The sequence below is a fragment of the Palaemon carinicauda genome, chromosome 39 (genome assembly GCF_036898095.1).
Source record: "Palaemon carinicauda isolate YSFRI2023 chromosome 39, ASM3689809v2, whole genome shotgun sequence".
In the NCBI taxonomy this organism is placed as follows: domain Eukaryota; kingdom Metazoa; phylum Arthropoda; class Malacostraca; order Decapoda; family Palaemonidae; genus Palaemon; species Palaemon carinicauda.
This window is the reverse complement of record NC_090763.1, coordinates 23,333,620-23,358,767: the sequence shown is the minus strand read 5'-3', so window position 1 is coordinate 23,358,767 and position 25,148 is coordinate 23,333,620. Positions and strand designations below refer to the sequence as shown.

Genomic DNA, 25,148 nt, shown 5'->3' with positions numbered 1-25,148 from the left:
TCTCCAGCTTTGTTTCCATAGTAATCATCTTCTTAGTTCTCCCTTTAACATCACTAGCAATCTTGGGACCCATGGCTAACGAATTAAAGTTGGAATTAAGCACTAAAATGCACAAAAAATATGACATCGCAAGCACTCACACGAGATCTAGTCTTTACGAAACGCACACAAGATTCTGAACTGAGCGCGCGTATAACAAAGAGAGAGAGAGGCAGCATCTCTCTCAGGTATTGTGGGAGGGATTTCAGCCAATAGCGTATCGGCATCTTAGTGACGCCGTGACGCCGACCAATAGCAGACCAGCTTCTTAGTGATGTATGCAGTGACATATGAGCGTGGTGGTAGGCGAGTGACTCGCACAGTCGTACGCGTAAAAACCGCCAACTTTGAATTTTGGAATTCGATGCCGTAAGGTGGGGAAAAATGTCGTAACGAGGGGATGAAAACACATCGTATTCCACACCGTAATGTGAAAAAAACGTAAGCTGGGGACGCCGTACCCCGGGGGTCTACTGTATATAATATATATATATATATATATATATATATATATATATATATATATATATATATATATATATATATATATGTAGAGAATTTTACATTCTTTGAGGCTTTTACTAAATGTTTTTGAAACTGGTAGATTGAGAATTAAAATCTTACATTTATTCTCTTTAATAAGCCTTTTCTTAAGACCCACATCATAGTTAAAGCCATTTTTGTCGTCATCAGTATCTTTTCACCTGAAGGGCTGAATGTATCTTTTAATTATTTATGGTTCTTTTAGAAATTAATGGAATGAAATGCTTCCTTCTCATTTATCGACACTATTAGATAATATCAGCATGTAGCAAAATGTAATATTTCTAAAAATAGAATACAGTACTGGTGTTTGAAAATCAAATAAGCCCTCACAATAAATACTAGAAGTACCTGTGGCAGACTCCTCAGGAAGAGAAAGTGATTTCTGAAGTACACCATGTTTTGGAGACCAAGGTTTAGAAGAAGACGGACTGAGTAATCCTGAGGATAATGAACTTAAAGGCTCTGTTTTAGGCATAATAGGAATCTCAATTTTCATCTTTACATCAGCTTTCTTCACTGTTGGTGCCTTAATCCCAGACCCTGCCTCAAGGATTGCATCTGGCTCTCCTCTGTCTCTTTTGATCTGAAAAAAAAAGCCTTTATTAACATTCATTTTTCAAGATCATTGTGAAAGTGAAGATATGTAGGCTTAATGGAATATTGTAATAAACCATGAAAGAAATTTGGAGAACACATAAAGGCAATGAAAAAGTCCTGAAAATTATGGGAAGTTATAAAGAATGGGATTAACGTTATCAGATAAAAAACAAAAGTATTGACATCATACCTTGTAGTAGGGAATGATAAATTATTGAAGGGCATTTTAGATTTACATACTGTATTCAAATGTCGCATCTCAAGATCTTAACAAGGGTTGTCCATAAGATTTTGTGAGAATAAGGCATGTGAAGAATACTTGAAGGGAGAAAAATGAAAATGATAGATGATTTAAAATCAGGTATCACTCATCATGAAGAAAAGATGGTAAGTTATGCCCACATACCTCTGTGGTGTTAGATTCATCTTCTTCAGCTCTGGATTCCATAGAATGTGGAGACTTTACATCCTTGAAGACTCTATGGGTGCTCTGAGATGCTGCTAAAAATTTTGGTAATATTACTGACTATGTAGTCAAAGAAAATGTAAAAATTTGTTTTTATCAGTAAAATTCATCTAATTATTAAAAAAAAGTGTATAGACATTCACTGCATTGTCATTACCTTTACTTTCTTGTGCTAACTTTTCAGTTCCAGTTACTTTTTGCTCTTCAGATGAAACACCAGCTTTTTGGGTATCCTTGGATTCTGTTTTGGGGGTATTTTTGGATTCTAAATTTAACTGTTTTTTCTTCAATTCCTTTTGGAAATAGTTCATCTTGGTCTCCTTTATGATAACAGTCTTGCCTATCTTGACCACATCTTTGGTTTCTTCATCAGTCTGACCTTGTTTTTGTACATCTTTGCCTTCCAAATCCTGTTTCTGAGATTCTACAAGATCTGTAATCGAACCATTTAATGTCAGTGATAACAGATCCAATACTTTTACTTATACGGATAATAAATTACTTAAAACACCATCAAGCTAATTCAGATTCTCATCTAAACCTATAATATACAGGTCCATAAGCATGCCATCCCCAACACACGCACACACACACCAACACACATTCTCTCTCTCTCTCTCTCTCTCTCTCTCTCTCTCTCTCTCTCTCTCTCTCTCTCTCTCTCTCTCTGAAAGACATTCTAAGTGTTTCAATAGGTCAGGAATTTTTAAGAATAAAAATTTCACCAAATGATACCATTTACAAATATTAAAAGACAGAGTGAAAAGCAAAATTCATATATGCTGAGAATTGTATGAATGATGAAAAATATCTATACAATACTGTAACAGTGCACAAAGCTTCCAAGCTTTCTCTACTACATTTACCCATTCTCTAAAAAAATTTAATCTCTGTCTTTTTGTCTGTAATTACAAATAGCTAATTCCAATACTTGTAGGAGAAATTTAATTCCTAGTAATTTAAAAAAAAAACCCTGATTCTTAATGCTACAGCCTACCCACAAAAAGGCTATATTACAAAAACTCTACATAAAAAACCACCAATAACAAACCTCTGATATTCTTCACAGAAAAATCAAACTTTTCAGCATCTATATCATATCCTGCCTCTTCCAAGTGCCTTGCTAAATCTCCTCTGCTTCTCATTTTCCTTCCCTCGGGCCTGGAAAAAAATGTGATTGCGCTTTAACATGATAATTCACTAACAAATCTTGCAAAATATCCAGTATCAATGCTTTCTATATTTCAAAATTTTCTGTAGAGGACTATCTGCAGTGCTTTGCATGACACTATAGATGGTACTGGATACTTTGGCAGTATCCTTTTGAACTTCACTATAAAACCTTTTGCATGTTACTTTTCATTGGTTTATTTTGGTCTCTTCTCATTTACGTGACCAACTTCTTTTAGTTTACCTTTCTTAATTTTTCACATCGACAAATTTAAAAGCTCTTAAAATATTTGTTCCCTTTTAAATACACAAATACCTATTTAAAAAATGAATGCTTTCTTACGTTACATAAAACACGTCCCATTTTCCAGACGAGGTTCCAGATGATCGTTGAACACAACATTTCTTCCAGCCTTCATCCAAATCCACAATGATTGTATTTGGAGCTGAAATTGAGGGCAAGGAGCTTAATCACCAATCATCTAGGGATTTTATTAATGCATGATAAAAGAGCAAAGATATATATGCTTAAAAAAATTACTTTGTTTTAATGTACATCAAATATTGGGCTATGATCATAGTTTTATCAATACAAAAGAAGCATTTAAAACAATAAAATACTGAATAATGTTAACAATGAAAATTGAAAAAAGGTGAGATCAAAAAATAAAGAGATAAAACTCACATGGATCTGGCATAGGGCTCTCACATGTACTTCTGCTAACATCTGATGTACTTGATGTTTCACTCAATTTTGGTAATGAACCACCTCCAGCTGATCCTTTTTCAGAAGATAATTTATCCCTGTGCTTCTTCTTAAAGCGAGAGCCCTTTGACTGGATAGGTCGACTTGTAGGTAATGGCTTGGGCGGTGGAGATTGCTGAAACAATTCAATATCACTACTAATGACAACAAATTTAAAAAATAATAAATAAGATCACTAGTGACAACAGAATACAGTAAAATAATAATTAACATTTTTATTCTTTCCTTCACTTTTAAAACATAAAGTACAGTAGTAGGCTACCTCGGTTATGAATACAGTAACTTTGAATACAAGTAAAACAGTATACAAGCATATATATTCAAATTGGTTTATAAGCAAACATTTTACTTTGTACAGGTAATTTTTGTGGACAAGTACAGTACTAACAAGACAAACATGTGATGTGCAGAAAGCAGTCACATGGTGCCCATATGCCATACAGGTAGTGTTCACTCTGAGACTATGTTTTTCATTAAATTGTGATCATTATTGGTTACCAGGTTAACGATAGAGTACATCATCATGACAAGGACCCAAAAGATTATAACCCCTTCTTTACCGAGAAGCCTAACTAAATGTAAATATTGCGTTTGCTACTGAACTGAATTTCTTGGTAATAAAATATATATCTGCAAGACTCAAATGATGTTTGATACCAGTTGGGATATTTCATTTATAAATTTAATCTTCTATGAACCCATTATACATTCTTAAAGCACCTTTTATGCTTAAACTTACTATTACTGTAGAGACATCCTTACATATTCGTAATTGAAAAAATTAGAATATTTTTTGCTCTAATTCCAAAACTTACTTCAAATTTACGTCGTTTCTTTATGGACTGGAAGAGCTCTTCTACAGCTGCTTTCCTTTTTGGTTTTCTCTTCTGTTCAATTATCTCAACATCAAATATGCTCTTCTTTGCAGAGATTTTTTCACCTGAAAATGATGATCATAGAAAATACAGTATGTGTAATGCAATAGTGAAAGTTCCTTAACCGATTCAATAATTGAAATCTATCTAAGCTCATCCTTGAATAAAATAGAAATGTGTTAATATATCTTATATTCTATAACAAAAGTTTATGCACATAAAATAAAAATCCACTTCAAATATTGTTCAAATGTGTCCTGTATATTTCTAAAATGTTATTTTTATTAATAAAATAAATTTTTGAATATACTTACCCGATAATCATGTAGCTGTCAACTCCGTTGCCCGACAGAATTCTATGGAGGGATACGCCAGCTATCACAATACTAGAAGGGGGTGTATTTACCAGCGCCACCTGTGGCCAGGTACTCAAGTACTTCTTGTTGACACCTCCTCAATTATTCCTCGGTCCACTGGTTCTCTATGGGGAGGAAGGGAGGGTCGATTAAATCATGATTATCGGGTAAGTATATTCAAAAATTTATTTTATTAATAAAAATAACATTTTTCAATATTAAACTTACCCGATAATCATGTAGCTGATTCACACCCAGGGGGGTGGGTGAAAACCAGTGTACAAGATTAAAGGATAGCTAAGTATCCCATATTTCATATAATCAGTTATCCACAATAACAATGAAATAATAAGTACCTGGTAAGGAAGTCGACTTGAACCGTTACTCTGCCTTTAATAAGATCGTCTTCCTTACTGAGCGCAGCGTTCCTCTTGGGAGGCTGAATCAACTCAAAGGTGCTAAAGTATACAGGGCTGCAACCCATACTAAAGGACCTCATCACAACCTTTAACCTTGGCGCTTCTCAAGAAAGAATTGACCACCCGCCAAATCAACAAGGATGTGGAAGGCTTCTTAGCCGACCGTACAACCCATAAAAAGTATTCAAGAGAAAGGTTAAAAAGTTATGGGATTATGGGAATGTAGTGGCTGAGCCCTCGCCTACTACTGCATTCGTTGCTACGAATAGACCCAGGGTGTAGCAGTACTCGTAAAGAGACTGGACATCTTTGAGATAGAATGATGCGAACACTGACTTGTTTCTCCAATAGGTTGCATCCATAACACTCTGCAGAGAACGGTTCTTTTTGAAGGCCACTGAAGTAGCCACAGCTCTCACTTCATGTGTCCTTACCTTCAGCAAAGCAAGGTCTTCTTCCTTCAGATGAGAATTTGCTTCTCTAATCAGAAGCCTGATGTAGTAAGAAACTGAGTTCTTAGACATTGGTAGAGAAGGCTTCTTGATAGCACACCATAAGGCTTCTGATTGTCCTCGTAATGGTTTTGACCTTCTTAGATAGTACTTAAGAGCTCTAACTGGGCAAAGTACTCTCTCCAGTTCGTTCCCCACCATGTTGGACAGGCTTGGGATCTCGAACGACTTAGGCCAAGGACGGGAAGGAAGCTCGTTTTTAGCCAAAAAACCGAGCTGCAAGGAACATGTAGCCGTTTCAGATGTGAAACCTATGTTCCTGCTGAAGGCGTGGATCTCACTTACTCTTTTACCTGTTGCTAAGCACACGAGGAAAAGAGTTTTTAATGTGAGGTCCTTAAAAGAGGCTGATTGGAGCGGTTCAAATCCTGATGACATTAGGAACCTTAGGACCACGTCTAGATTCCAGCCTGGAGTGGACAACCGACGTTCCTTTGAGGTCTCAAAAGACCTAAGGAGGTCCTGTAGATCTTTGTTGGAGGAAAGATCCAAGCCTCTGTGGCGGAAAACCGCTGCCAACAAACTTCTGTAACCCTTGATCGTAGGAGCTGATAGGGATCTTACGTTCCTTAGATGTAACAGGAAGTCAGCAATCTGGGTTACATTGGTACTGGTTGAGGAAAACTGCATTGGCCTTGCATCAGCTTCGGAAGACTTCCCATTAAGACTGATAGACTCTGAGAGTGGATGTCATCCTTGCTCTGGCAATCGCTCTGGCTGCCTCCTTCGAAAAGCCTCTAGCTCTTGAGAGTCTTTCGATAGTCTGAAGGCAGTCAGACGAAGAGCGTGGAGGTTGGGTGTACCTTCTTTACGTGAGGTTGACGCAGAAGGTCCACTCTAGGAGGAAGAGTCCTGGGAACGTCGACCAGCCATTGCAGTACCTCAGTGAACCATTCTCTCGCGGGCCAGAGGGGAGCAACCAACGTCAGCCGTGTCCCTTTGTGAGAGGCGAACTTCTGAAGTACCCTGTTGACAATCTTGAACGGCGGGAATGCATACAGGTTGAGATGGGACCAATCCAGCAGAAAGGCATCCACGCGAACTGCTGCTGGGTCTGGAATCGGAGAACAATACAAGAGGAGCCTCTTGGTCATCGAGGTAGCGAATAGATCTATGGTTGGCTGACCCCACAGGGCCCAAAGTCTGCTGCAAACATTCTTGTGAAGGATCCACTCTGTGGGGAAGACCTGACCCTTCCGGCTGAGGCGATCTGCCATGACATTCATATCGCCCTGAATGAGCCTCGTTACCAGCGTGAGCTTTCGATCTTTTGACCAAATGAGGAGGTCCCTTGCGATCTCGAACAACTTCCTCGAATGAGTCCCTCCCTGCTTGGAGATGTAAGCCAAGGCTGTGGTGTAGTCGGAGTTCACCTCCACCACCTTGTTAATCTGGAGGGACTTGAAGTTTATCAAGGCCAAATGAACTGCCAACAACTCCTTGCAATAGATGTGAAGTGTCCTTTGCTCCTGATTCCATGTTCCCGAGCATTCCTGTCCGTCCAGTGTCGCACCCCAGCCCGTGTCCGATGCGTCCGAGAAGAGACGGTGGTCGGAGGTCTGAACAGCCAATGGTAGACCTTCCTTGAGAAGAATGCTGTTCTTCCACCACGTTAGAGTAGACCTCATCTCTTCGGAAACAGGAACTGAGCCCGTCTCTAGCGTCATGTCCTTTATCCAGTGAGCAGCTAGATGATACTGAAGGGGGCGGAGGTGGAGTCTCCCTAACTCGATAAACAGGGCCAGCGATGAAAGTGTCCCTGTTAGACTCATCCACTGCCTGACTAAGCATCGGTTCCTTCTCAGCATGCTCTGGATGCATTCTAGGGCTTGGAAGATCCTTGGGGCCGACGGACAAGTCCGAAAAGCTCGACTCTGAAGATCCATACCCAAGGAGACAATGGTCTGGGATGGAACGAGCTGAGACTCCTCAAAATTGACCAGGAGGCCCAGTTCCTTGGTCAGATCCATAGTCCATTTGAAAATCTCCAGACAGCGACGACTTGAGGGAGCTCTTAAAAGCCAGTCGTCTGACGGAGCCGGACACAAGATCATGATACTGCTGCACAGTCTGTAAACTGTCAATCATGGGCAAGCGAGGAAGTACAGTGACAACCCGAATCTGTCTAGACTGTCTGGGTCGTACAGACAACTCCTTAACGGGTTGCTGAGGTTGCCGCACTGCGTCACAACAAGTCCCTTCTGTTGGTTGTTGAACGTCTTCCCCGTGACACATTGACTCCGTAAACAAAAAATCCTCTAACAAGGACTAAGCTTGGACTGCATGTCATGCAACACAGCTCAAGGTCTATGGGAGCAGGTGTGGTAACAGACGGGATTAGCGGCTGAAGTGTAACCATTACCTTCCCTGTAAGCATGTTATGCTTAAATAAAAGTCCATAAGAGGTTATGCAGCTAAAGGCTCCCTCCAAATGACAGAGTCCTCAAGGGAATATCAGAAGGAGGGAGAAAAGAACTTTCTCATCTACAGGGACCTTATCCTAGAAAAGCTAAGTTCTCTGAGTGAGGGTTCACTGGTGCAAAGCAGCAGACTAGAAGGCAACGTTATGAAACTGCTTGACAGTCTAGTGAGTTGGCAACAACCCAAGATGTGTTGAGAAGCATGCGGTAAGGTATGCAGAGCAAGATGTATGCAGAGTATGCTGTATGCAGAGCATGCTGTATGTAGAGCATGTTGTATGCAGAGCATGCTGAATGCAGAGCATGCTGTATGCAGAGCATGTTGTATGCAGAGCATGCTGAATGCAGAGCATGCTGAATGCTGAGCATGTAGAAAGCAGAGCCTGCTGTAAGCAGAGCCTGCTGAAAGGAAAGCAGAGCGTGTGCATGGCGTTTAACATTTCTCAGAAATTCCATGATCAGTGCTAGAGTGCTTTATGCATGCTTGCATGGGGTTTAAACCATGGTATGCTGAACAGCAGAGTCAGAACGAGCTGGAACAACAATAGTGTGGTTTCCTCTTCAAGACTCCGATGAGGGAACACCTGAGGCTCAGTCTGCAAAGGCTGAATAAAAGACAAGCAGAAGGCAGGCGCATGGGTGAAGGAGGTTGACTCCTAGCAAGAGTTGAACCCAAGGATTGCACAAGCTGAGCGGAGGACGGAGGCGGAGTAGTCCGTTCCTGTACCTGAGAGATGAGTGGAGCAAGAGAAGGTTGAGGCTGCGCAGAACAAGATAAAGTTCTCGCAAGCTGAGGCTCCTGAGGCGCAAGTCCATGGTGTAGAGGAGCTTGCCTAGATGAGGGTTGAGCTCGCTGCAGCGATGGTTGAGCAGACAGACTCACGGAGGGGAGAGGTTGTTGTACCCCAACCGAGAGTTGCACCACTGGTGGAGCAGCAAGGGAAGGAGGAGGAAGAGTGGAATAACTCTCCTGATCCCAAAGCAAGGGTTGCCTTAAAGAAGGCTGAGGCTGAACAACACTGTGAACAGCAAACTCCGAAAGTGGCTCAACATCGTACGCCTGGCAGATGGTGCTGCGACCAGGCGGAGCAGGTGCAGGCTGGGCGAGCACAGGCGGAGCAGGTGCAGGCTGGGCGAGCACAGGTGGAGCGAGAACAGGTGGAGGGAGTGTAGGCGGAGGAAGAGGTGCAACACTCTCAGCCCGACACTCACTCATCAAGTCCGAAAGCTGTGCTTGCATGGACTGTAGTAGAGTCCACAACATCGTACGCCTGGCAGATGGTACTGTGATCAGGCGGAGCGAGTGTAGGAGGAGGGAGTGTAGGCGGAGGCGGAGGAGCAACACTCTCAGCCCGACACTCACTCATCAAGTCCGAAAGCTGTGCTTGCATGGACTGTAGTAGAGTTCACAACATCGTACGCCTGGCAGGAGGTACTGTGATCAGGCGGAGCGATCATAGGCGGGGGGGAGTGTAGGTGCAACACTCTCAGCCCGACACTCACGCATCAAGACCGAAAGTTGTGACTATATGGACTGCAGTAGAGTTAACTTGGGGTCGGCAGACACTAAGTTCTGCTGAGGTAAAGCCTTAACAGCAGAGATCTGTTGTGGCAGAACCTTACTCCTCTTAGGCGGAGTGTAATCAACTGATGACTGAGGAGAGTCAGAGCTAACCCAATGACTGCATTCGGGTTGTGAACTTTAACTTCGTACGTCTGGCATAGGTCTGGACTTAACGTTTAAGAAGTCTTGAGACCTGAGACTAGCGTTACTCTGCCTTTATTTTCTCCCCTAATCTCTTCTGCAGACGAGCAAAATAAGGGCTCAATCGTCTGCGGGTGGGAGTGACGGTCTCGGTAAGACACGCCCACAACCACCGAGAATACTTCTGTGCGCCGATCAAGGCCTGCTGAACCCTTATGCCCTTCGACATTGCTTCTCCCCTGGGCTTGGGAGCTTGCAAGAGGTCCCGGACTGGGAGGACGACTGGCGCGCACAAAAGTACCCTCACGCACTAATCACTTATCACTTTGATTTCTGTTTGCACTTATTTCACTGAACTCGAAACTTTAAGTGGTTTGTACCTGAAATACGCAATTCTATCCTTTCTCAAAGTTAGTAATTGCGAAAACAGAATTACAATGTAACAGAAAAAACTAATGAAAGATAATTCAGTGGTTGGAAAGAGACTAAACACTAGATCACTCTAGAAACGTTTAGTTTCTTCCCCTAAAGAGACTAGGGAGAAGAGTAAAAAAAAAAACGATAACGACGTTACTCGTACGCCTGGCAGGCTTGAATGAAACGTTTATCCTCTTTCTCCCTCCGTCTCTATCTCTCTCTCTCTCTCTCTCTCTCTCTTGACTTAGAACCTGAGAGAAGAGCCCAATCATATATATCGTTAAAACATATTATTGTTAAAGGAAAAAAACTGAAAAGTTCCTTTATTAGGATCAAAACCATTAAGTTAAGAAAGAATGAACAAAACGCTAGACACGGTTACTCTTACTGCAACGTGAAACCGTGAACATTCTATCTCTATCGTAACGATAGAGTGCAAGTTGAACGTTCTGAATGTCAACAACTGCAGAGACAAAACAAAACGTTAGTTCAACTTTGAAAACAGTACGAGACTGTCAAAGAAAATCTTTCAAACTCTGTGGCGGAAATAGCATAATATGTTAACAGGTAAAACCGAAATGACGGGCTCAAAGTTTATTAACTTCGGTAAAAGACCGCCTACTATTAGGAAGGTCGAATATAAACAAATATAAAAATTAATTTTAATGAGTTTATCATAAAAGGAAGTTAATCGAAGAGGCCTATAAGAGGCGGAGAGATATAAAATAAATCTATAACTTATGTTAAGCAAAATTAAGAAAGAGAGTCTATACTCTCTTAGACACCAACACTTCCGTCTAAGGGAAGGGTCGGCCATTGAAAGGTGAACGAGAGTTCATACTCTCTCGTCACCAAAAATAATCAAATTAATTCCAAAAGCTAACTAAGCTAATATAGAAGTTTCAGTAAAGCGACAGCCGAAATCAAAGAGAAATACTTCACCAAAGTCGTGAAAATACTCCAAGAACATAAGCGTATCCCAGAACGTCTTGCCGGAAGCACGACAGAGGAATAATTGAGGAGGTGTCAACAAGAAGTACTTGAGTACCTGGCCACAGGTGGCGCTGGTAAATACACCCCCTTCTAGTATTGTGATAGCTGGCGTATCCCTCCATAGAATTCTGTCGGGCAACGGAGTTGACAGCTACATGATTATCGGGTAAGTTTAATATTGAAAAATACTCTTTAAACTTTCATCTGACATACTTTTTACACTATCACTAGTGCTTGGAAAAGGTTCTGGGCTTGAGGGCTGTGAGTCATTTGAGCTAGCTGTGGTTCCAGCAGGAGACAGCAACATAATCTCCTCTTCCTCCGGTCCCTGTTTACGAGGACTACTGGTGCTAGGTTCATAGCTGCTTCCACTTGAATCAAGTGAGCACCTAGGACTCTGCAACAACTATGCAGAATTAACCAAAACATAGACAGTGTACATTAAAAGTGTATGAACATGAATTTATGAAAAAATAATTTCAATGATAAAATGTATTACTTTTATAATAATTTTGTATTCATATTGCTTCTACTCCAAGTTGTGTCGATGTCTACCCAAAATAAAATTTTCCCCTTCTTTCGCCTCACAAAATGCCTCCCCTCTGGGAAACATCATGCTATCTAGGGGTTGATGGCAATTAACTAGTTGATGATACTGTACCACCTATTACTGTACTTGCTTTTTAGTTCTTAAAGTCAAAAACTTGATCTATAGTCCCTTGACACCACGATCAGTGGGGAGCAGGGGGTTTGTATATGAACATCAGGTGAGTAAAATAATAATAAATATCACCATTAAAATTCTATTTATTTTTATGAAACTCACCCTGATGATCATATCACTGATTTATACACTGATGGAGGTGAATAGTGAAGGCAAGAGGTGGAAAGTAACAATTTAAAATAATATATTTATCATCCACTCGAGATTAGTTTAAAGGGTAACAAATCCTAACCCCAAGTAATCCTTCAAGTTTCCTGGTTAGATCCCAAATCTACCCACTATCCATTTATTGAAAATAAAGTACAGTATAACATATAAAACATTGAACTTCTCATTGAGAAAAAAAAAAATATAACTTAAACTAAGTTTAAGCAAATAGGTTTACAGTAAATTCTTATTTACCTCCATATTTCTCAGTTACCACAACACCTAATGTCTAGTAAATTTCTGATAAGAATGGATTTCTTTTATATAAAGCTTTGCAAAAACTGACTATGTGAACCACTAAGTCATTATCAAACATCCTTTCTAAAATATTTTCCACACTAAAAGAAGTAGTTGAACTAACACTTAGTGAATATCAACCTTTAAGTCCTCCCTCTAACTTGAATCTAACTCCGTGTAACCTTGTCACTGATCCATTAGCTAAGATCAAAATGTCATTTTAGGAGATGATCTCTGAAAGTCTAAATTCATATACCAATTGAGAACTTTTAATATATATCAGTCCTACTTTCATAGAAATTTACTGTATATTTATCAATATGATTTTCTTTCCTCCCCAAAAAGAGTATATGCCACATAAAGTCTAACATCTGGTTCTGAAATAAGGAAAAGAGATCAAATCAACTTTCCACCCTCAAAATCATATTACCAAAAACACTTTGTCTATCAAGAAGTCTATCTGATACAAATGTTAATAAAATCTGTTAATAAAACAAACAGAACTATTATACTTGTGAGATCTTTATAAGAAACCTTTTCCTAATTTATAAAGAGAAAACCTTTTTAAAATACTGTAGTAACATTACTTCTTATCTTACCCTTGTTCATTCTGACAACTGAAGAGTCTTTAAAAGTAGAGTGCCTGAATACATTTTGAACCCTGAAGAAAATAAGTTAACACCACCGTACAATACTTGATAAGGCTAGCTTCTTGGGTACGGTCTAAACCTCGATAGTGCATAGATACAATATTTTCTTTTAAGAGAAATCAAAATTTAAACAAACTTTCCCAACTAATTCTTGTTACTGGACAAGGGATGGATGGAGGCCAGAGGCATTTGATAGACCTCCTTTACTAAGGAACCTACCCACTTAAATGGTAGGAGTATTCCTTAGGTCAGATAATGAGGAAAAAACATTCACAATCAAGAGAAATTGACAGAATGCTACACACTTATAAGGTCTACTATTCCAGTTGGCATTTGGGCATAAAGCCTTCTAGAGCAGAATCATAATGGTCTCTCCCAATTACATAAAAAATCTGTTGGAGGTGGAAATTCAAGAGTAGTAGCTAATAAGCTTTTTTTTACTCCTTTATTCTTAAGCTGACCATGAAACACACTTCCCCAAGGGAACCATGAGGCCTACATACTACTCTCAAGATTAACAAAGTAAAAATATTTTTTGAGCACGAGGTTCAAAGAGAATGCAGATCACGACCACCCAAAAACAATTCCTATGCACAACAGCACAGCAAATACTATAAAATCTAGAAAAGACTTCTTACACCCATAATTTAAAAAAAAAAAATCTTACTGAAAACTGTATAAAGTCTGGGTACTTGCTAGTTATGAACAAACATTTAATTCATCTTTCATTAGTCAAAAATACAATACTCAGCTGCATAATAAGTTCAGAGAACATGCAGTGTGAGTCAAATGCATTTCATACAAATAAGACTTACAGTAGAATTTTCACAACATCAAAGGGTAATAAATAATGTATCAAAAATTAGTTCTCAAGGCCTAACCAGGTACTATCTAGTTTACTGAATAGGATTTATCTTATCAGTGAACAATATATGACTACATTAGATGTTCAGAGACCATACAGTATGAAATGAAATGCATTTAATATCACCCAGAATTACCATTTTCATATCATCAAGGGATAATAAACCTCTAAAACTACTCTGGACCTAATCTCAATTAGGTGACTGGCAACACGTAACTGGTAAGTAGATAATCATCATTTGAAATTAAGAACAAATCTTAATTCAACATAAGTCTAAAGATTCTAAAGAATTCGTCAAGATTTTTTTTACAATAACCCTTGCTGATGGGGACAAGGGCAGGATATAGATTGTTATCCAGGACACAAACTATGTACTGTACTGTACCTTAAGAACAACTCATGACCTCTAGTTGGAATTTTGAAAATTAAGATTACAGTATTGTCTTTTTGGCTAGAATAACATCTATATTTCATGTTTAAAATAGCTTTTTCAATAAAAATAATTTGTTTTATTTCTAAGTTCTTTTTCCATATTTGCCCAAGCGTACCCAGTCCCATATGCTACATTTTTCTGACCTGGGTCTGTATTTATTTACTTTTATTTTTTTTTCAAATTTCAAGGAAGGTTATTTATTTTAGTATCCCATATACAAGAATCCCACCATTTTATAAGATTTACTTGATACTACTAGATTATCCTTTTCATATATCCTTATATTTATATTTTGAGATACTACTGCTAAATAGTTGTTGAGTCCTTTGACTGGCCAGATAGAACTACATTGGATACCTCTCATTAAAGCTCATAATTCCTTTGCTTAAACATTTACCAAATAATCTGCCCTATTCTTTATACATTCTCCTCTTTCCTCATACACCTAACAAAACTAAAATAACCCCAAAAATCTTAAGGTGTTAACTCATGCACTGTAATTGTTCAATGCTTAATTATCACTTGGTAGTGGTAGAAGAGACTCTTTAGTTATTTTAAGCAACTCCTCCAGGAGAAGGACCCTACAAAATTAAATCATTGTTCTCTAGTCTTGTGTAGTGCCACAGACTTGGGTTAGAGTTTTCTTGCTTGAGGTACACTCAGGCACACTATTCTATCTGTTTCCTCATTTCCTCTCCTCGCTAGGCTATTTTCCCTGTTGGAGATCTTGGGTTTATAGCATCATGTTTTTCCAACTAGGGTGTAGATTAGTTAATAATAATAATAATAATAATAATAATAAAAATAATAATAATAATAATTATAATAGTAATAATAATAATAACATGGCAATCCTAAATTTTGAGAAATTGTGCTTCAAAGTTTTTTTAGAGGTTGATTGAATACACTCTAGTATGAACTGTATAAGTATGGGCTTTTAGTCGTAATTTTCCTCACCACTGGGATCATAAAAATATAATCATCATATTTCAGGGTTATTTACTGACCAGTGGTTAAACCCATGCCCTCAAATCGAAAAATATCACTATTCACTCACAAATATATATATGCTACATGTTCCAAATACGTGAACATGAGCAAGATGGGGATAGCTTAATATATTCTGATCTAGGTATTTTTTGGCAAAATTTTACACTTTTGGTACACACATGAGCAGACTAAGAAATATGAAGAATGTACCTTAGAGAGACATGCAATAAATGCTTAATTATAAATACCATACAGAATTTAGGAAAACTGATAATTTATTCCTCAGAGAAACCATACAAAATTATGGCATAGTTGCAGAGTTACTGTATATGGGATACTAAAATAAATAGGTACTTCAGTTGGAAAAGTTGTGTAAGGGACTGGACTTTATAGGAAAAAAAATGATTTCATTATAAAAAAAACTATTTCAAACATGAAATATAGATGTTCTGCTGGCCTAAAAAACAATAATTTGAATTTCCCAAATTCCAAGCCAGAGGTTGTGAGTAGCAGTCCTCAATGCATCTAGTGGCAAGGAAAAATACACAAAGTAGAATTCTAAATTGGGCCGTACTCACTGCTAGTCAAAACATAATCCTTTAGCTTCCTGACATTATATAATAATACTCTTTATAAATATTCACATCATAATAAAGAGAGTTCTATGTGAGAAAGTGATTGTACCAACTGTGATGTATGGATCGGAGTTGTGGGGAATGAAAGTGATGGAGAGACAGAAATTGAATGTGTTTGAGATGAAGTGTCTAAGGAGTATGGCTGGTGTATCTCGAGTAGATAGGGTTAGGAACAAAGTGGTGAGGGTGAGAACGGGTGTAAGAAATGAGTTAGCGGCTAGAGTGGATATGAATGTGTTGAGGTGGTTTGGCCATGTTGAGGGAATGGAAAATGGCTGTCTGCTAAAGAAGGTGATGAATGCAAGAGTTGATGGGAGAAGTACAAGAGGAAGGCCAAGGTTTGGGTGGATGGATGGAGTGAAGGAAGCTCTGGGTGATAGGAGGATAGATGTGAGCGAGGCAAGAGAGCGTGCTAGAAATAGGAATGAATGGCGAGCGATTGTGACGCAGTTCCGGTAGGCCCTGCTGCTGCCTCCGATGCCTTAGATGACCGCGGAGGTAGCAGCAGTAGGGGATTCAGCATTATGAAGCTTCATCTGTGGTGGATAATGTGGGAGGGTGGGCTGTGACACCCTAGCAGTACCAGCTGAACTCGGTTGAGTCCCTTGTTAGGCTGGGAGGAACGTAGAGAGTAGAGGTCCCCTTTTTGTTTTTGTTTCTTTGTTGATGTTGGCTACCCCCCAAAATTGGGGGAAGTGCCTTGGTATATGTATGTATGTATAATAAAGAAATAAAAAGGTTGGACACGATCACCTACTACCTCAGATCTCCAGTGGTCTGGGAAGGCATAAAGATTGTTGAATTAGCAAATATACAAAAAGAAAACAAAAACGCTATGCAAAACTTAAGAAGTTACCGTCGTCTTCTTAGTTTTCCTTGGATTTACCTTGAATTAAACACAAACAAAGCAGAGATAAAAGTGTAACTAAACATTGAATTACATTACATTTCTAATTTCTAATCAAAGCAGTCAACTAACAGCTGAAATAATTTCAAAAGAAAGTGGAATGTGAGTGAACAACATTCCTTCATACACCACCCATAAATACAATACTGTGGAACCTGACTGGTAAATGTTTACGTCACAAACAGTTGGAAAAAATCTTAACCATATTGTGATTTGTTAGTTCCAAATGAACTACTGGAAACCGATTTCAATCGTGGGGCAAAATAAAGACGTCTTATTCAGACACTAGCAATGACAAAACTGAAAAGTAGGAAGCAAAAGGTTGTATAATTGACAAGTTAGTTGCCACCAACTGCCAGATTATGTGGTGATAAATAGAGCAGGTGGACAGTTTTGAAAGGGAAGAGAGCATGAAATTTTTATTTTTGGGTAGACATCAACACAGTTTTGAGTAGAAGCAATATGAAAATCATGGGAGTTTCATAAAAATAATCATAGTTATCTTCATTATGAAAATGGAAAATGCATGATATTAACATGTAAAAATCAAATGGTCAGTATACTTATTATATAAGTAAATAATTCATGTCATGAACATGGAAAAAATCATAGGTGTATTTATTATGTAAATGAAAATTAATATAAATTTGTGAAAAATCCAAGATCTTTTAATAATGTAAATGGAAAAATGCTTATGTGGTTGTGCAAAATTACTGTTCTACATATATCTGAATTGGATGAAATAACCCTACAAAAAGTCAAGGGTTTGCTTACTGCAATATTGTTATATGTACTGTACTGTATAAGCCAAAAGTCCTTATAGGCTTTTACACTTTATTTTCAATCTATATCAGTTTGGGAGACGTTGATATGACCTGTAACTATATTTAATATCCTATAGTTGATTAGGATGATCATCCTTGGAGACAATTGGGATTAAGAGAATAAATTGCTGTAGGGATAAAAATTGTTCTGCAAATTCATAACAAGGTTCAACTTTAGTTGCTTTCTATATGTCAAGTCAAACCAACATAAGTCTGTACCAACCGTGTGTCACACAATTGTACATAATTATTTTGTATATATTATGCTTGTATCTGCGCTCTTCCCTCGCACTAAAAAGAACCTGAATGATCATGTCTCCGTTTTGCTCTGTAACATTGTCTGTCTCTCGAACAGGTCATGTCCTGTTGCCTTGAGGTTTTGTATATAAAGAAGAGTGTTCCTTAATAAATAACTCAGTCGTTTCCAATCTGCCTTTGAGTTCACAACTCCTCTCTCGGCCGTCACATTGGTGACCCCGGAAGTCGACTCGCTCCCACTGCCTTCCACCCCCACCTCCCTCGCCCCTCCATCGTTGGTAATATGACGGAGGCGGATTCTACCCCAGCAGTTGGCACTGCGGCCGCTCCATTGAAACTTTCACCGTTCGCTAGCGGAGAAGCGTTCGCTTGGTTTCAACGCGCTGAAGTCCACTTTCGTATCAGGGGCGTGACTCGCTCAACCACCAAAGCAGATTATGTTCTCGCGGCGATACCCGAGGACACCTTCCCAGAAATATCCGACTGGCTTTGTGAACAAGGAGACACCCCAATAGCGTATGACGTCCTCAAATCATACCTTCTGCAGCAGTACTCGCCGTCGCCAGCCGCCCGTATAGCAAAGCTTTTTCAGCTCTCGCAACAACCGTTGGGGGACCAAAGGGCTTCGTTTGCCCTCAGGGAAATGACCAGTATCGCTTGCCTTCAACCTGCCGCAGACGGCTCTCCTCGTGAGGTGAACCTACTCCGTGCCCTTTGGATACGCCGTTTACCTGAACCTGTGCGCGCTGCCATACCCGATGTCGATAGTTTACCCATAAAGGACTTGATGACCAAAGCCGACGCCCTTATGGACAGCCACTTCAAGACCTCCATCAACGCCTCCACCCCTGACGAAGAGGATGCCTATTCAACGTCAACCGAAGCTGACATGAATGCCGTAGGACATACACGCCTACCCCGTGACGTGCCGAAGCGGCGACAAAGCCGCCCACCACCCACCAATCGCTCGCGCCCCAACGAACGACTTCTACAGCCACTTACTACCTCCCATCCGCCGCAGTTTTGCTACTACCATTTCAGATTCGGGGCAACCGCGAAGAAATGTGCCAAAGATTGTCAGTGGCCAATAAACGTGTAAGTAGGCCATCGCTTGTGGCGGTGGCCTCCCATGTTTCTAATCTTTTCTTTTTACAGGATGCAGGAACGGGCGTGCGATTTTTGGTAGACACGGGTGCTTGTCGTTCTCTTTTGCCAAGGAAACTCTTCAAGGCACAACGTAGTCTGTCTACATCTGCCGACGTCCGCTTGGTAGCTGCCAACGGATCTGCGATACCCACCTACGGTTACGAGAACCTCACATTATCGTTCGGAAACGGTAAATTCAATTGGAAGTTTCTCGTTGCTGACGTCACAATGCCAATCCTCGGTGCGGATTTCCTCTCTCATTTCCACCTTCTGGTCGATGTCGCCCACCGACGATTGGTCAACGCAGACTCGTACTTGTCGACACCTCTTCAACCCGCCCCCTCTAACCTCGCTCTCCACATCAGCGCACCCACGGATGCCTACGCCCACCTCCTCACGTCGTACCCGGAAGTTTTCCGTCCAGAACTTTGCCAAACGCCCACGGTTCCTGCCAAGCACGGTATTTATCACCATATCAAGACGACGGGACCCCCAGTCTTCGCAAAATTCAGACGTCTGGCACCGGAACGATTGGCAGCCGCCAAACAGACGTTCGCCGAAATGGAGAAAAAGGGCCTTTGCCAAAAGGCCTCCAGCCCATGGTCGTCACCCTTACACATCGTTCTGAAGAAAGATGGCTCCCTCCGTCCGTGCGGGGATTACAGGCGCCTGAACATTCAAACAGAACCGAATCTCTACCCCCTCCCAAACATTGCCGACGTGACCTCCTACCTGCACAAAGCGAAGGTTTTCTCTACGCTCGACCTCCTGAAGGGGTATTATCAGGTGCCTATGAACCCAGAAGACATCCCCAAGACCGCCATCACCACTCCGTTTGGCACATACACCTTCAATTACTCCTGTTTTGGCCTTCGTAATGCTGGGGCAACGTTTCAACGTCTCATGGATGGCATCTTAGGGGACCTCCCATTCTGTGTATGTTATGTGGACGACATACTTGTGTTCTCCTCCTCAAAAGTGGAACACCTCCGTCACCTGCGCATCGTGCTCGACCGCCTGCAACAAAACGGCCTTGTAGTCCGGTACGACAAGTGTACCTTTGGCGCCAACAAAGTGTCGTTCTTAGGGCACCGTATCACTTCTGAAGGAGTCCATCCCCTCCCTGAGAAGGTAGCAGCCGTTCAGAATTTCCCCACGCCCTCGACCGTCAAAGCTCTGCAGGAATTCTTGGGCATGATCAACTATTATCACCGTTTTCTGACAGCCATTGCCGCCACTCTTGCTCCCCTCTACGCCTCCCTCAAGGGCAAGCCAAAGGACCTGAAGTGGGGTCCCCTTCAAGAAGCAGCCTTCTGCAATGCAAAGAAGGCCCTATCAACTGCTGCGGCTCTCACTTTTCCTATCCCACACGCCCCTCTCCTTCTCTCCACCGATGCCAGCGACGTCGCTATTGGTGCAGTACTCGAGCAGGTGGTCAAAGGCTCGCCCCGCCCATTGGCCTTCTTCAGCAGAAAACTGTCCAAGGCAGAATCGGGTTATTCTACCTTCGATCGAGAATTGCTGGCGGTGCACTTGGCTGTCCGTCACTTTCGCCATTTCTTAGAAGGTACGCCCTTCGTCATTCGTACAGACCACATGCCTCTGGTGCACGCCTTCACTCGACAGTCTGACGCTTGGTCCGCCCGTCAACGCCGACATCTCTCCGCCGTGGCTGAATACAATTGCACCCTCCAATACGTCCCTGGGAAAATGAATCCTGTTGCCGATGCCCTGTCAAGAAACACGTTGGCTGCCGTTCAACTGGGATTGGATTACAACGCCCTGGCTGAAGCCCAACGACAGGATCCAGAGTATCAAGCTTGTAGGACATCCTGCACGTCCCTCCGTTGGGAGGATTTTCCCCTCGAAGACTCCAACACCACCCTCCTCTGTGACGTCAGTACTGGTAGACCGCGACCTTGGATTCCTGCTCCCATGCGCCGACAGGTGTTTGATTTCATCCACGGCCTTTCACATCCCTCGTGCCGTTCTACTGCACAGCTGCTGAAGGCAAAGTTCATTTGGCACGGCATTTCTAAGGATGCTAAGGATTGGGTCCGTGCGTGTACTTCTTGCCAAACTTCCAAAGTACATCGACACACGGATTCAGGAGTGGGCACCTTTCCTCAACCTCAGCGTCGTTTCGCACACATTCACGTCGACGTTGTAGGCCCCCTACCCACATCACAAGGACATCGTTACCTGTTTACCGTCATCGACCGCTCCACTCGTTGGCCTGAAGCCATTCCCATGGAAACTGCAACGTCTGCCTCATGTACATCTGCCTTACTCTCTGGATGGATTTCAAGATTCGGTATCCCTGAGCATATTACTTCTGATAGGGGAACAACTTTCCCCTCTCAATTATGGACGTCATTAGCGAATCTCCTGGGCATCACCCTACATCAGACAACGGCCTACAACACCGCTGCCAATGGAATGGTTGAACGTTTTCATCGCACCCTCAAAGCAGCTTTGATGTCCCGCTGCAAGGATTGCAACTGGTTTACTCAGCTTCCCTGGGTCCTCCTTGGACTAAGGACCACTCCTAAAGACGCCCTCGACGTCTCGGCAGCCGAAATGGTGTATGGCGACCCGTTGGTCGTCCCTGCCGAATTTTTTCCTTCTACAACCTCCTCCGACGATCTTCAGCGCATACGTCACGTCGTGGGAAAATTTACTCCGTGCCGCCAGACTTACAAGCCCCCAGCGAAGCATCACATACCAACGGACTTGCACTCTGCAACGCACGTCTTCCTGCGCAACGACACCAGCAAGCCACCACTAACGCCCCCTTACACGGGCCCTTTTGCTTGTGATCCGACGCAGTCCGAAAGCATTCCTCCTAAACATTCGGGGCAAAGAAGACTGGGTCTCCATTGATCGTCTAAAACCTGCTTATCTTCTGCCAGATGACCCGCCTACAGTTCGCCTCTCTAGATCAGGGCGCCCTATTTAACATGTACAGTATGTCATTTTTAGGGGGGGAGCCATGTACCAACCGTGTGTCACACAATTGTACATAATTATTTTGTATATATTATGCTTGTATCTGCGCTCTTCCCTCGCACTAAAAAGAACCTGAATGATCATGTCTCCGTTTTTCTCTGTAACATTGTCTGTCTCTCGAACAGGTCATGTCCTGTTGCCTTGAGGTTTTGTATAAAAAGAAGAGTGTTCCTTAATAAATAACTCAGTCGTTTCCAATCTGCCTTTGAGTTCACAACTCCTCTCTCGGCCGTCACAAGTCATTTTGGTTTATAGTTTCAAGTCATCTAATGATTCTTATGTTACAAAAAGCTTACCTTTGCAGATTTTTTATTTTTTGCTTGGAATTTTTTATTCATTTAAATAGTGGTCTACCATACGTGTGAAGGATACTAGGTCTAAAAAAAAATATTTTCTTCGTGATAATATTGAAGAGCTCAGGGAGTTATCTAATTTTGGTGATTAGGGTTCTGGTTACTATAACTTTTCTAGCTTTGTTATAATGAAAGATTTTGGACTATGAAACATCTATATTTGTAAAGGGACTAGTAAAAAGTGTTTTGTAAGTTATGTTGCAGTCTTTTGCTAATGCTGTTAAGTTACTCAATAGGGAGCAAACTTTTTCTCCAATACAGGTTTTATTCTTTATCCTTTATTCATCTTTAGTGCATTGAAATCCTCTACTCTAGCACACTTGTTTGGGTTTTAAATTTTGAGTACTAATATATTTTGTTGCACTAGAACTATTGTTTATTCTACTTCAAAAGTAGACTTCTGGTAAAGTTCTAAATAAAGCATAATATTTTTACTGAAAATTATCTCTTTAATAATAATGCTATACTCAGTGTGCTATGAGCTTTGAAAGTGCAACTTTGGTTGACAAAGTAAAAAAATTATGGGATTAGCGGTGGATTAGCCCACCTATATCTCAACAATCTACTAATACTAGAGGTACTACTATGCACTGCTCTATTTGAAATCCTCACTTTTGGTTTGTCCTCACTAGATGTGATGATAAGGGTGGGACCAAAGGAATGTTTGGGCAAGTAATGAAATACCTTAATACATTCTATTTTTAAAATCATATTTACATCAATATGTCTTACTCAACATTCATTGTACTGATTCATAAAAAAATGTATTACTGTATTTAAATACTTACCCAATATTTATTTGGTCCCACCCTCATCTTTACATCTAGTGAGGATAAACCAAAACCATGGATTTCAAATATAGCAGTGCATAGTAGTACCTTTAGTATTAGCAGGATAATTGTTGAGATATGGGTGGGCTAATCCACCACTAATCCCATCACTTTTACTTTGTCAACCAACCTTGCATTTTCAAAGCTTATAGCACAATGAATATAGCGTAATTATTGAAGGGATAATCTTCAGTACAAAAATTATATTTTATCTAGAACTTCACAGGAAGTCTACTTTTGAAGTAGAATAAACAATAGCCATAGTGCAACAAAAGTAAGTGTCAAGTGGTAATCAATTGGGGATAGTAAAGTATCACCCAGAAATATGAGAGAAATTCTGTTTTAAAAGTCATTTGTATTTTCCTAGTTATACAAACTTGAGTCCTTTAAAATAAGGCTATGTCTTCAGTGGCACTGTAACAGCCATTAAATTGTCATCATTACTGTACAGTAGGGTCCCGAATTACAGTATGCGAGAATTTGGTCGATTAATGATCTCGTATAAATGGAAAATCGCATATTTCGAAACACACAACTAACAGAAATAATTCCATTGCGGCCATGGCAACCAGCAATTTGCCTATTCAAATGTGTTTCCTACCCATTTCCAATACTTTCTTTGTACTATACTGTATTTCTTTATATCAAATTGTTCTTGTAAATAAATCAAACATTTAATATACTTTAAAGTTCTAACTTGAAAAATGGTTAAAATTACAACCAGGATAGGTGTAAACACCATATATTTCCCGTTATAACACGACCCAAAATACAGACAAATTTTAATGTTTGTCATATCTATTGTATAAGACAACTGGTGAATAGCAAAACCATAACTCTATAGACTAGCTTTTGTTGTATGATTGAAAATCCAGAATTATCAAAATAAAGGCGATTTTATATCATGCGTTCCCTAAACACGCTAAAAAGCACAATAGAAAAAGACAACCAATGTTTTGTTTACGTTTATCTCTGATCACAACGAAGAAACAGACGCATTTATAAATCTGTGTATAGGTCAGTTTTTGAATCGACAGCAATTTTACCAAGTATAGATTATATGTTGATTTTGTTATTACCAATGTTCTACTTAATTTTTCTTAGAACTTCCAAATAAATAAAATGAATTCCATTTATATAATGTTTTTCTTTATGACGCCGCCTGAAACGGAAACCTTCCATTTGTTTACGCTCCATCTTCGATCACAATAAACAAACGAACGCAATAAACACATATGGTCAAAGTGATAACTAATGATATTACAAACATTTAGTAAACATTATGTTATTACAAATATTTTACTTATCGTATTCTTATAAATTCCTAAATTCGTAGAAAAGCTGGAAAACTTTTTTATCCTTATGCGTTTAATCCAGAATAGCAAACTGCCGCTAATGACAGAATGATAATTTACGATACGTAATTCTAAACTGTTATGAAAGATAATTGTTCTTTCCATATCCAAAATACTTTTCCTAACTTCAGTTATAAGTCAACTTGTACCCACCTCAATTATGGAACCATATGCAAACAAGGTAAAAGAAGAAGAAAGTACTAGGCCTATTTTTAAAGTCATCAAACAATTAGGTTACCGCTATTACGTTCGATGTAACAGAGAGAGAGAGAGAGAGAGAGAGAGAGAGAGAGAGAGAGAGAGAGAGAGAGAGATGGTTTTAAATGTACTAAAACAATAAATATGATAGGTTATAACACATTGGTGCTTATGTAATATTAACTGTGTTGATGGTTTGAATAAATTAAGAAATGGTGTAAACAATTCTTTGTTAACGTATTCCTA

At 40.2% G+C, this 25,148-nt stretch overlaps 1 protein-coding gene across 7 annotated transcripts in view; it reads right to left on the bottom strand.

Moving 5' to 3' along the window:
• The window catches only part of LOC137631078 (PHD finger protein 20-like protein 1), a 216,878-nt gene that overhangs the window by 142,782 nt on the left and 48,948 nt on the right, over positions 1-25,148 (bottom strand). For 4 of the 7 annotated variants that reach the window (XM_068362686.1, XM_068362692.1, XM_068362690.1 and 1 more), the window contains exons 6-13: positions 11,495-11,687; positions 4,400-4,524; positions 3,504-3,699; positions 3,162-3,264; positions 2,700-2,809; positions 1,806-2,081; positions 1,589-1,683; positions 934-1,168 (exon numbers count right to left, since the gene is read on the bottom strand). In XM_068362686.1, coding sequence (XP_068218787.1) covers positions 934-1,168; positions 1,589-1,683; positions 1,806-2,081; positions 2,700-2,809; positions 3,162-3,264; positions 3,504-3,699; positions 4,400-4,524; positions 11,495-11,687 — 1,333 coding nt within the window. The remainder of the gene's footprint in view (positions 1-933; positions 1,169-1,588; positions 1,684-1,805; positions 2,082-2,699; positions 2,810-3,161; positions 3,265-3,503; positions 3,700-4,399; positions 4,525-11,494; positions 11,688-25,148) is intronic. The other 3 variants (XM_068362687.1, XM_068362691.1, XM_068362689.1) reach the window with 2 other exon arrangements.